The sequence below is a fragment of the Carcharhinus amblyrhynchos genome, unplaced genomic scaffold, assembly GCF_965287045.1.
Source record: "Carcharhinus amblyrhynchos unplaced genomic scaffold, sCarAmb.v2.hapA scaffold_39, whole genome shotgun sequence".
In the NCBI taxonomy this organism is placed as follows: Eukaryota; Metazoa; Chordata; class Chondrichthyes; order Carcharhiniformes; family Carcharhinidae; genus Carcharhinus; species Carcharhinus amblyrhynchos.
In genome coordinates this window covers 6,405,733-6,418,188 of record NW_027649780.1, presented here as the reverse complement: position 1 = coordinate 6,418,188, position 12,456 = coordinate 6,405,733, and the positions used below count along the sequence as shown (strand labels likewise).

General features: G+C 44.6%; 1 protein-coding gene and 6 non-coding genes across 7 annotated transcripts; 4 read left to right on the top strand and 3 right to left on the bottom strand.

Annotated features, from left to right (window-relative positions):
• The first annotated feature begins 353 nt into the window (after nt 1-353).
• LOC145363459 (uncharacterized) lies at nt 354-2,877 on the top strand. Its single transcript, XM_080218663.1, has 2 exons — nt 354-435; nt 1,955-2,877. Exon 2 carries the CDS (start codon nt 2,301-2,303, stop codon nt 2,805-2,807), a length of 507 nt encoding a protein of 168 aa, XP_080074789.1. The 5' UTR covers nt 354-435; nt 1,955-2,300; the 3' UTR covers nt 2,808-2,877.
• A 4,028-nt stretch (nt 2,878-6,905) lies between these two features.
• trnat-ugu (transfer RNA threonine (anticodon UGU)) lies at nt 6,906-6,978 on the bottom strand. The gene has a single exon. It is a non-coding gene; the product is annotated as a tRNA-Thr (tRNA).
• Nucleotides 6,979-7,862: 884 nt separating this feature from the next.
• trnaf-gaa (transfer RNA phenylalanine (anticodon GAA)) lies at nt 7,863-7,935 on the top strand. The gene has a single exon. It is a non-coding gene; the product is annotated as a tRNA-Phe (tRNA).
• Nucleotides 7,936-9,343: 1,408 nt separating this feature from the next.
• trnar-acg (transfer RNA arginine (anticodon ACG)) lies at nt 9,344-9,416 on the top strand. Its single transcript has one exon. It is a non-coding gene; the product is annotated as a tRNA-Arg (tRNA).
• A 938-nt stretch (nt 9,417-10,354) lies between these two features.
• trnaq-uug (transfer RNA glutamine (anticodon UUG)) lies at nt 10,355-10,426 on the bottom strand. Its single transcript has one exon. It is a non-coding gene; the product is annotated as a tRNA-Gln (tRNA).
• A 684-nt stretch (nt 10,427-11,110) lies between these two features.
• On the bottom strand, nt 11,111-11,184 carry trnan-guu (transfer RNA asparagine (anticodon GUU)). The gene has a single exon. It is a non-coding gene; the product is annotated as a tRNA-Asn (tRNA).
• Nucleotides 11,185-12,126: 942 nt separating this feature from the next.
• On the top strand, nt 12,127-12,221 carry trnai-uau (transfer RNA isoleucine (anticodon UAU)). Its single transcript has 2 exons — nt 12,127-12,164; nt 12,186-12,221. It is a non-coding gene; the product is annotated as a tRNA-Ile (tRNA).
• The last annotated feature ends 235 nt before the right edge of the window (nt 12,222-12,456 follow it).

The following is a 12,456-nucleotide window of genomic DNA, read 5'->3' as shown; positions in this document are numbered from 1 at the left end:
GGCGACTAGGGGATTTTCACAGTAACTCATTGCAGTGTTGATGTAAGCCTACTTGTGACATTAATAAATAAACGTTTACACTTTATATTGGTAACAGTGACTCTGCGGGCACTAGGTGTCTTTTAAGTCAAACCAAATAGACAAACTCAAATTAAATGAGGACAAAGTAAAAGGGGCAGCTCCCCAAAGGGAAGGGGAACAGCCCGAACAAAAACAAAAGTACAAAGGAAACTTAAGACACATCAAATCAAAATGTGTTTGTCGGGGCTGCGGGCACTAGGACCTCAAGGGAAACAGACACTCAAGCTCCGCCCTCTATCGAGTCATCAAAGTGAACACGCATGCGCCCCATTCCCCGTTGAAACAAGATGGCGGCCGTTAACTGTGGCTTTGTCCCGGGAAACAGACATGGAGTTGCAGACACGGGACCTACAGGTCAGTATTTGGGGTTTGAGGCTTTCACCACGTGTTTCGAAACATTGCCCGTTCCAAGGTTAGCACTAATGTTCCCTCTGGGTCACCATATCCTTACCCGTTTGGAGATACGACTGACAGACAACACTCCGTGGCCATTGCTGTGCATGCTCCAATACAAGTCACTATTGCGCTTGCGCACTGATCTGGCTGGGGACAGCCACCGCCGCGAAGAACTCTGGGTAAAGTCCCCACCATTTACAGTCCAAATTTGTTTTTCTGCTATGTGGGGATTAGGGTGGCAAGGCGAATAAATGAAGTTAGCAACCAAATAATATGTAAATTCAAGTGCATAGATCCTCCATAGAAAAAAGGAAAGTGCGAATTGGTGGAGAATCATGAGTTCACAAAGCAGCAGCAAGAACTGCAGAAACCAACTCCTGCAATCATAGGATTCAGTTGGTCACTCCCTATCAGTGAGTAACTGTCAGGACTGTGTATGACTCAGATCAAACATTTTAGTCATGTTAGCACACACTAATACAACTGAATTACTGGAAACGGGCTGCAGCTCTTTTCATTTTCACTTATTACAGTATGCAGGTGTCACTGGCATTTATTAACACTGCTGAATACTTTTGAGAAGGTGATGACAATCTGCCTTCCCTAACCACTGCAGCCCATGGAGGTTTTGGATGGTTTTAGGGTCCCCAGAGCATTAGCCTGGGCCTTTGGATTACTAGTCCTGTGATATTACCACAGTGTCACCATCTTCCATCACAAAAAATACCCATTAACTATCATTTAGTATTTCCTGCAATTGAGGCAATTTTGTCTCCAAAATGTAACTTGCTCTTGGATCTCTTGAGATTTGATGTTTCTGTCCGGTATGTCATGTGGGAACTTGTAGATGTGGATAGAATGTTTCCTTGTGTGAGAGAATGGGCTGCGCAGTGGTTAGCACTGCTGGCTGACAGCGCCAGAGACCTGGGTTCAATTCCCGGCTTGGGTTACTGCCTGTTTGGAGTCTGCACGCTCTCCGTGGGTTTCCTCCCACAGTCTGAAAGATGTGCTGGTTAGGTGTGTTAGCCATGCTAAATTCTCCCTCAGTGTACCCGAACAGGCATCGGAGTGTGGCGACTAGGTGATTTTCGCAGTAACTTCATTGCAATGTTAATGTAAGCCTACTTGTGACACAAATAATAAATAAGTAGAATAATCCAAAATCAGGGGCCAGAAATGTAAGATAGTCACAGACAAATCCAATAGGGGAAATAAGGAGAAATTGTGTTTATTAGAGCAGCTATGCTGTGGAGCTCACTACTACAGGAAATATTTGTGGCAAAAAGCCTTTCAAAATAAAACAAGATGAATGGATGAGAGGGAAAAGAATAGAACAAGAAAATGAAAGACTGAGCTGAGGGAGTTGGAATGGAAGGAGATGCTTGTGGAGAATCAACACCAGCAGAGACTGACTGGGCTAAATGGCCAGTTTCTGTTCTGTATATTTTGTATAATTCTATGTAAACTGTTTCCACAGGATGTTTGAAGAGGAGGATTTACAGATAGGAAAAAAGAAAATTTTTAAGATCTTCGGAGTGACACAATTCATCAGGACCTGAATATCATCGGCTGTTTAATGTGGAAGGAAAAATGCCTTTCTGTTCTAACATCGGTGTGACTGGAAAAGCACCGAGACACACACGCACGCACACACACACCCCCGAGTGAGAGTGTTCCAGTGAACTGACTGTGGAAAGAGCTTTAACCAGTTACACAGCCTGAAAAAAAATCACACCATTCACAGCGAGGAGAAACTGTACATTATGTGTGGCCGAGGCTTCAACTGATCATCCAACCTGGAGAGAGACAATGACACTGGCACCATGGAGAAAGCATGGATATGTGGGGACTGTGGGAAGGGATTCAAATACCAATCTCGGTTGGAATATCATCGACACACTCACACTGGGGAGAGACCTTTCCTCTGCTCCATGTGCGGGAAGGGATTCACTCGGTCATCCGACCTTCTGAGACACCAAACCACTCACAGTGAGGAAAGACCATTCACCTGCTCCACGTGTGAAAAGGCATTTATTCAATCATCCGATCTTAGGATACACCGGCGAGTTCACACTGGAGAGAGGCCATTCACCTGCTCTGACTGTGGGAAGAGATTTAGTCAGTCAGCCCACCTGCTGGCACACCAGCGAGTTCACACTGGGGAAAAGCCGTTCACCTGCTCTGAGTGTGGGAAAGCATTCATCCATTCATCCCACCTTCTGAGACACCAGCGAGTTCACACTGGGGAGAAGTTGTTTAACTGCTCCAAGTGTGGGAAGGGATTCACTCAGTCATCCCACCTGGTGAGACACCAGCAGGTTCACAAATGACTGCAGGGATTAGATTCTGCTGTTAATCACATCCAGAACTGAACCATGTTCATTCTGACAGTTGGCATTCCCTTCTGTTGAAAATAATTGAAGTTTTATATTCTGGTTATATGTCCAATAAATCAGCTTGTTTTGAATTTATTGTCTTAGATTTTTATCTTTCCCACCTGAGTGTTTAATATCACCTGTCTGGGGCTCAAAAAGGACAATCTGGGGGAGGATCATACAGCAGGAACAGAACTTCAGCCTGGACATAGTCTGGGAACACAGTGACTGTCCACACTTTGTTCCTGTTGGATAAAATCAAACACAGCATTTATTCTCCATCTAGTTATCTGACCTTTTCTGTTTGTACAGTTTACACTGATCTCCCTGGTAACAGATATTATGCTTCATTCCCTCATTTCCAATTAATTATTATAAAATCTGTTTCTTCCAATCCGTCTGGAACATCAGGTGGACATTCCCAAGTGGAATTGAGACAGAGGCGAGATCAGCCATGATCAGATTGAATGGCGGAGCAGGTTTGAGGGGCTGAATTACTGACTCCTGCTCCTGGCTCTTATGTTTTTCAGTTAATGATCGTCACTGTGTCTGTGAGGGAATGTTGTGAGTTTCTATCCTGGACTCACTGTGATGGATTTGGAAACTCCTTTCAAATGGGCTTAGAGGGGGAGGATTTACACAATAGTAAACCCAAACCAAGAAAAATATTTGTCTTTGATCAATCTTTAACTTTGGACATTTTTTTCACAGGACTTCAGAAGCTGAGTGGTGGGAGGCAAAAAACTCAAACAAAACATCGCAGCAGCATCTGACACTATTGCCTAAATTATTGTAATCTGAATATTATTGTAATTTGAACATGGAAGGGGAAAGCACAGTTAACAGTGGAGAGAAATCATACACGTGTTCTGTGTGTGGACAAGGATTCAGCCAGTCACCTGGCCTGTCAAGACACAAACGCAGTCAAACTAGGGGGAAACCATGGAAATGTGGGAACTGTGGGAAGGGATTCATTTGTTCGTCATTCCACACCCCCCCCCAACCCCAACCCCTGCTGAAACACAAGTTGGCTCACACTGGGGAGAAGCCTTCTTCGTGCCATAAGTGTGCGAAGGGATTTACTACCTCATCCATCTTGTTGACATACCAGTGTGTTCACACAGGGAAGAGGCCGTTCACACAGGGGAGCGGCCGTTCACATGGCCTGAGTGTGGGAAGGAATTCACTAGTTATCTCATCAATGTGCTTTTCAAAGCTTGCATGTATTCGTGCCTCTCCAATTCTACCAGGCAGTGCATTCCGGGCTTTCAACTCTCCCTGTGAAAAGAAATGTTTCCATAAATACCCTCTAAGCCTCCTGCATCTTACCTGCAAATTATGTCTTTTTTCTATTGATCCTTCAACAATGGGGAACATCAATTTTGTCCCTATCCTGTCCATAAACTTCTTGACCTTATCCAATCCAATTAGGTTCCCTTTCTGCCTCCTCTGCTCGAAACAACACGATCTTATCCACCCTCTCTTCATATCTAAAACTGTTCATCTCAGGCGCCATTCCAGTGAATTTTGTCTTTAGCCTCGCCAGTTAAATCACACGTTCCTTTAAATAGGTCTACAAGATCTGCACACAGTACTTCCAGCTTTTGCCTTTCCAGAGTTTCATACAGTTCCAAAGTATCCTACCTGCTCTGCTTTCTGTTGGCCCTATTGATGGGCGGGATGGAGGAGCGAGCTGGGTTTTAATAAGAAACAAGTGGAAAAATGGAAGTTTTTTTGAGACAAAGCTGATTTCCCCGATGTCCCCCCCCCATCAAATTGCGTTAGCGACACCCCTACTTACCCTGTATTCCCCTCAAATACATTTTCCACGATGTCAGCATGGTGGTACAGTGGTTAACACTGCAGCCTCACTGTGCAAGGGACCTGTGGGTCATTTGCACGTTTTCCCCGTGTCTGTGTGGGTTTTCTCTGGTTTCCTTCCCTAGTCTGAAAGATGTGCTGGGTTAGGGTGCATTGGGCCGTGCTTAAATTCTCTCTCAGTGTTACCCCAACAGGAATGTAGAGACTAGGGGAATTCTCACAGTAACTTCATTGCAGTGTTAATGTAAGCCGACTTATTAATGGCACTAATAAGTAAACTTAAGCTGCAGGTCAAGGTACTGTTGTGACAATGCACCCTCTTGTTTAAACACTCTGCAATGCTGAGACTGGGGAGAGGAGTGAACAACAGGGAGCAGCATTGCAGCTTCTCTCCCCGCATTGAAACTGGGATTGTTGCTCCATCTGTTGCACCTTCCCCACCACATCCACTGGGGGCAATCTGGACAATGGGCTGCAGGCAGACCTCACTGCGCCTGCGTCACAATCACTCACCGCCCGCGGCCATCTTTCGTTGCCAGGGGAGACAGCGACGGCCGCCTTGCGTTGCCAGGGGAGACGGCCAGCGGCCGTCTTGCGTGCGTCCGCGCGCTGCACTCTGGTTGAAATCCCCTCCCGCACATGCGCCCAGGCAGTTCCATTTTAATCTTTTAATATGTTGAATCTTGATGATTATTATTCACATCCTCACCCATGAGACTTTCGGTTCCTTCTCCATTCGGGAACATCGTTTCTTTTTTTTATTGCGCCTGTTTTTCAATCACAGCCGCGCGGTGCGCTCTGGGAAAATACTACAACACATGCGCGGTTCCGCCACCTGCCTCTTTATAAAAATATGTATTTCATTTAATTTTAATTCCGCTCCTGGCGGGATTTCCGGGTGGGTGTTTTCTCTCACTTTCTACATTTCTGAACCGTCGCTTTTTCCTCGACGGGGGGGAGGGGCTGGCAGTGACGTCACGGCAATATGGCGTCTGGCTCCGCCTCTCTACAGGACCCGGATATTCCGCCAACGAGCAGCGGCCGGGCCGGAATGGGCAAGAGGTGGCACTGGGCGGAGAAGCGCCCGGGAGTGTTACAGCGTCCTCCGGCGGCCAGGAAGGGAAATTGCAGCAGCACCGTCTCTGCCCAAAGGCTTCCCCAGTTCAGCTGCTCAGAGGCACTGGGAACCTCTTCAACTGGAAACTTCATCTTCTCACATTCACTCCCCGTGTTCAGTCATTGTTCAATAGACAACCTCTGTAGTGAAATCAGAAACAACTTGTTCACATTAAAGGGGATGGGAATCTGGACCAGTCTGCTCAAAAGGCTCTACATGCCTTGAAATTTCAATTGAAATGTTCAAGATGAGAATTTATCGATACAAGTCATGTTGTATGTGGAACGCTCGTGATGCCACAGTAAATCAGTACAGACATCTCACAGAGTTGTGTGACTCGAGAAGATGTCAGAGATGGAGTGGTTAAATACAGAGCTACAGGGTCTGAAGCTCAGTTTTGGGTAAAGAAAAATGGCAGTACAAAGAACAGAGAAAATTACAGCACAGGTGACCTTCGGCCCTTCAAACCTTCACTGACCATGCTCCCATAAGATAAGAACATAAGAAATAGGAACAGGAGTAGGTCATCTAGCCCTTCGAGCCTGCCCCACCATTCAATAAGATCATGGCTGATCTGAAGTGGATCAGTTCCACTTTCCTGTTTTCTCCCCATAACCCTTAATTCCCTTGTCTGTCAAAAACCTATCTACCTGTGACTTAAATATATTTAGCGAGGTAGCCTCCACCGCTTCAACTGGCAGGGAACCGCCAGATGCAAATGGTCACTAAAAGCACGTGATTTTTTTTCATTCAATGTGGCAGCAACAACAAGTAGGTCAAATGCTTTGAGTGATCATTTGCAGACACCTCGTTATTCTTGAACTCCAGTCTGCCGGCAAGAAAGTAGTTTCAAAATATAATTTTCCTTCCAATTACCTGCTGCACCTACATGCTAACTTTAAGCATTCCTCATACAAACGCATCCATTATATTTTTAATATCAACATTTATATTTTTCAGCTCGTCAAACATGTTCTGGTCTTTCTATGTTTTTCACGAAGAAGAACACCTTTTTGCTGTCCAATATTGCACCTGACCTGCCTCTCCACTCAGAAGAACACTCTGCTTCCCCCACCTACTCTATCTGCCTTTTTCATACAGTTTATATTGGCTAAAGGCTCCAGCGAGAATTGAACTCGCGACCCCTGGTTTACAAGACCAGTGCTCTAACCACTGAGCTATAGAGCCAAATGCTGTCAGCACCTCGCGGTACGAGTAGCATTATTAGTGGATTGAGGCGCAGGATGGGGTTTGAGGTGGGGGATTTTTGATGAATGTGGAAATGTCTGAGATGGAGAGCAGAAAGTTAAAAGCCGCAACTTGAAAGTGACATGATTTGACATGTGTGCTGAGTGTGTATCTGACATGTATGTTGTGTATCTGACATGTATGTTCTTCAGAGTTGATCGTTAGTGTTACATCTCTGACTTCTCCAGCTGGAAGATTTAGATGTTGTTCCCTTCACAGACGCGGTGAGGCGTGTTTTCATTAAATAAAGAATTGACCAAGAAATGATTCACTCCGTGACTGGGAATCGAAACCGCGTCACGGCGCCGATCCTGATCACTGGACCTTCAGTGATGCTGATGTGAGAGATTTGTAATGAATTGACCATCTCTGCACCCATTGCTTTATTTCCAATAATTTTCAACAAAAATAAGTCACGATGAGAAATGACGGGAGGTGAAAATGACAGGATTTGAATCTCAGTTAGAAAGTCCCAATCCATCCTCTGGGCAGAGGTTGCAGTCTCAATGTTTGCAATTCTGCAGCTTATATCGACAAACAGCCATTCGGCCTGTGTTCCTGTCTGTCTTCTCGATCGGAGTAACTCCGTTTGATAAAGTGTCATCCGGACTCGAAACATCCGCCTTTTTCACTCCTTACAGGTGCTGTCAGACATTGGGAGATGTTGGAACATTTCCTCTTTTCCCATCCACAGTAATTTGCTTTTATCACTGAGGATATTTGGTTGAGATTATTCGATGAAAGATGAAAATGATGCATTAACGAATGGGAAGAAATCATTGCTGTCTTAGATATTTGGGAGACGGAAGCTTTCAGCATGTTAGGCTGAAATAGCTCAGTTGGGAGAGCGTTAGACTGAAGATCTAAAGGTCCCTGGTTCAATCCCGGGTTTCGGCAGGATCCTCTTGCTGGGTTTCTGTGCTAATGGGCACCGTATTTTGTCTCGCACTGTCTTCAAAGATCAGTTCACACAAGCTGCAACAGAACAAATGCCAAATGGCTTTCTGCTGACTGGCTCCGTAAAAAGGCAGAGTTTAAGAGCACGGAAAGAGCCCACTCGGACACCCACATGGCAGGCGCCCACACCCATCCTGTCCGCACCTGACATGCGACATCTGGACGGGGCAAGTTCGTTCTGATTCCCGCTCCACAGATAGAGCCAGGAATACTGACATCACCCAGTATTTTCTGTTTTTATTTCAGATTTCGAAAGTCCGCAGTAGGCTACTTTATATTTATGTTTTGAGCTGACAAATGGCAAGTAACATTGGCGCCACACAGAATGCTGAGAGGCTTGGTGATGCTGTTGTCTGTGTGGTGTTGGAGGGGTGCGGGGGTACTGCCGGGTGGAAGTGGTCTTGTGTTTGGAAGGTGCTGTCTGAGGTGCCTTTGGTGGATTCCTGCATCATGCAGACAAGTGGGGAACGTTCTGTCGCACTCCTGACTTGTGCCACGTCGATGGTGGACTATTCCACTGATTCAGGGACTATTTCCTCGGGTGGATGTAGCTGTCACTCGGGGGCATAGCTATAGGATTCATATAGGAGGGATGTCCGAGGTATGTTCTTTACTCAGAAGGTGGTTGGGGTGTGGAATGGACTCACTGTTGTGTTAGTGGAGTCGGACACTTTAGGAACTTTCAAGCGGTTATTGGATAGGCACATGGAGCACATCAGAATGATAGGGAGTGGGATAGCTTGAACTTGATCTTGATCTTGATCTTGACCTTGGTTCCGGACAAAGCTCAGCACAACATCGTGAGACGAATGACCTGCAGTGTGTTGGACTGTTCTATGTTCGATGTTTTTTGGGAGTCAGGAGGTGAGTTACTCCTGCAGGATTCCCAGCCTCTGCCCTGCTCTTTTAGCCACTGAACGAACTGATAACAAGTGTGCTGAGTCAGAATAGGTGTGTCTTCTTTCCTGCTCAGTTTGTCATGAATTTTCAGCACTTTTGTCTTTTCTTGAATGTATTTTGTGGCTCAAATAAGAGCCAATGCCAAATGATTGTAAGATACTATATTCAGGTAATATTCAATAGTGGATTCACTGGCGGGAGGGGTGCTGTTTCGAGTCATGTTGTTGACGCTGGATTGATAACGCAGAGAAGTAAATGAAGCTTTGGGGACCAGGGTTCGAATTCCAACACAGCAGGTTAACTCAATTCAAGGCAAAGTAGAATGACTGTGAGTGAGAATAGAAAATTTCAAGAATGCAACATTTCCTCACTAAATCGAACATGTTTCTGCCCAGTTTGAAGCTTCGGACGAATCTGTAAATATTGCTGCAGGCGCCTATCTTTCTGTGGGCCAGTGGCGCAATGGATAACGCGTCTGGCTACGGATCAGAAGATTCTAGGTTCGACTCCTGGCTGGCTCGTTTAGTCATTTTAACATTCGTTCCAAAACTCCATATTTGTTTTGATGAAAAATATATTTTCACGAATTCTAGACCAATTCAGGGAAATGTTGACCAAATGCAGTCACCTTCTATGAAGATATTTATCTTAGCTACTTAAATTTCAAAAACAATATTGACTAAAAAAAAGAAAAAAAATTAAGTTGTTTTGAAAAAAAAAGTTTCTTTTTTAAATGACAAATTCTCATTAAAGTGTTTTGGAAAAATATGCCAGCAAGTTTAAGCTACCTTTTAAAAAGTTGGAAATTTCTCGAAAAAAATCGTGGAAACATTCCATTTTTCAGAATGGTGAAAATAGTTTCTAAAAAAAAGTTGATGAAATCTGTTGAGGAATTTCTTTTAACATGTTTAGTTTTAAGAAGCAAAATACACAGAATTTGTTTTTAAAGTTGACAAATTTCAGGTAAAACAGATGGAGGAATTTCTTTGGAGTAAGTTTTATCTTGAAAAGTTCAAATTAGCCAGAAGTTTCTGCTTTGTGATGTTGGGATTGTTGTCCTTTGGAGCGCAGGAGATTGAGGAGTGATTTAATCGAGGTGAACTTGATTAGGGCAAGTTTGGGGGGGCGGCAATTTATAAGATTTGGGGCAATGCGGGGGCATCACACATGCACACACACCTACACACACACACACACACACTTGCTCAATAATTGCCAGGCTCCAGTCAAATTGTTATCGTGTGACACCAACCGCTTCTTTTTTTTCCCAACAGAGGAGTTAAAGAGCAGCAAAAACACGAGAACCACTGACATTGCAGGCATCTGGCACCAGAGGATTATCATATTGTGCCTTGTCAGACCAATTGAACTGGCTGACAAATTGTCCTCTCGATTGGTGCTTTGTAATACATTTGAATAAAACACTCTTCAGCAAATCGATTATCTGCATATGGAAACAAGGTCCCACCGAGATTTGAACTCGGATCGCTGGATTCAAAGTCCAGAGTGCTCACCATTACACCACGGAACCCCCCACACACTCAAATAGCCTGAAAATCCTCGTTCAATATTCCTGCCACTTTGAATAGCCGAGAGAAATGTAAGTCCCGTTGAACAATCCCGTCAATAGCCAACACCAATTCATACTTACATTGCCCTTACTGGTTCCTCCTGTAAAAATGCTGGAAAATCTCAACATCTTTAACGAGAAACAATAAATAGTATTAAAGAAACTGAAACATTATTTCCCCTGATCCGGGAATCTGAAACACGGGGACACAATCTCAGGATAAGATGCTGATGATTTCGGACTGAGCTGAGGAGAAATTGCTTCACTCAAAGGCTCGTGAATCTTCGGAACTCTCTACTCCAGAGGGTCCTGATGTTCCATCATTGAACAAATTTCAGTTTGGGTTAGACAGATTTATGATCTATCCAGGAATGAATGGAAACAGGGATATGGAATTGGAACAAATACTCAGTCACAAGTTCATGTTTCGATTGTATTCCTTTAAGTTTAATGGTATAATGGAAGCATGTATATAATGTTATATGTAATATGTTTGAAGTCGGTTGTCATTAAATAATGTTGGTAACACTGGATAATTGTCCAGCCGGTAACAATTGAGAGTTTTTTTCATTCGCACCCACGGACCCTTTGCAAATAGGTAAGTGTTTGCCTATGAATGCTGATAGTGAGAAAATAGTGAAATACCGTCCCTGGGTGGTCTCGAACCACCAACCTTTCGGTTAACAGCCGAACGCGCTGACCCATTGCACCACAGAGACTGAGATAGGTGGTGTTAAATATATTCTAAACTAGTGTGTCACTGACCACAATTCTATTTCTGTAAAAGCTGTCCCAGAACTGCAGCATGACCGCACTGTTTACAATTCTATACAAGTCTCTTTAGTTCCGTTGATCCCGCAGCACTGCTGCAGTGTGTTGGTTATTCCCTTTCTCCTATGAACGGGCAGGTAAAATGAATCCATGTCTCTTACCACAGGGAGGAATTCAACGGGAGGAAAGGGAACTGACCACCAGGAGCCCAACGATCCAATACTTTCCACTCAATCATCAATAACACCATTCACAACTGCACCTCCTTCCGAATATTGTGATCCATTTCCCTCAGGATTTGTTCCAAGATTCGATATTTTACTTGTTTTCTTCTAATTTTGATATAAGATTCGCTTCAATATACAACACAAATGGAATTACAAACCTGAGGGAGAACAGTGGGAAAGAAGTCACAGGAGAACACAAATCCCATGGTGCTCATTTCCAGATTCTCAACACTCAGCTTTTCAACCAAATGGAGGAATTTATCACTGAAAAGTTTTGGAAAGTTGGTGTGAATTGTGTTTGTGAGTCAGTCGGGTGTTGTGTAAATGCTACTCGAAGGCTCAGTGAGCCGGATATAATCTATCTGCGTTTTGCTGAGCTTGTGTTCGGTGTATGGGGAGGTTTGAACGGGGTCGGACCTTGTGTCCCAGGGTTGGGCAGTAACCCGCTGATTGAAGCTGCAGTCGCCGCTTTCTGCTGGCGATTGGAGACAGCGGGATATAATCCTGCTGCTTCTCCCTGTCTCACTCACTGTGGAGCCGGGGAAAAGAGAATCATTGATGGGTTTGTTCCCCGGTCGGAAATGTGGCCTCGAATAACGGTTACTAACGGAGGTAACGCTGCGGGAGCCTTTAACAATTTGACAAAAATAAGCAAAGATGCGTGCTCCAGTGGCGCAATCGGTTAGCGCGCGGTACTTATACAGCAGTGCAGTCAGCGGGCTATGCCGAGGTTGTGAGTTCGAGCCTCACCTAGAGCACCAGTTTTAGGTGAGACGATAGTGGAATCCCTCGACCAGCTAATAATGTGGGACCACCAGAACGCTGGTGGAATTTGAATACAACAAACAAGATTGGAATAGAAATCCACTCCAGTTCGCCCACCGCCGCAACAGGTCCACAGCAGACACCATCTCCCTGGTCCTGTACTCAACCCTAGAACACCTCGATAACAAATACATCTATGTCAGACTACTATTTATTGAATGCAGCTCA

Coding starts and splice junctions, on each gene's coding strand:
- LOC145363459 (XM_080218663.1), top strand. CDS start 2,301: ATGGAGAAAGCATGGATATGTGGGGACTGTGGGAAGGGATTCAAATAC.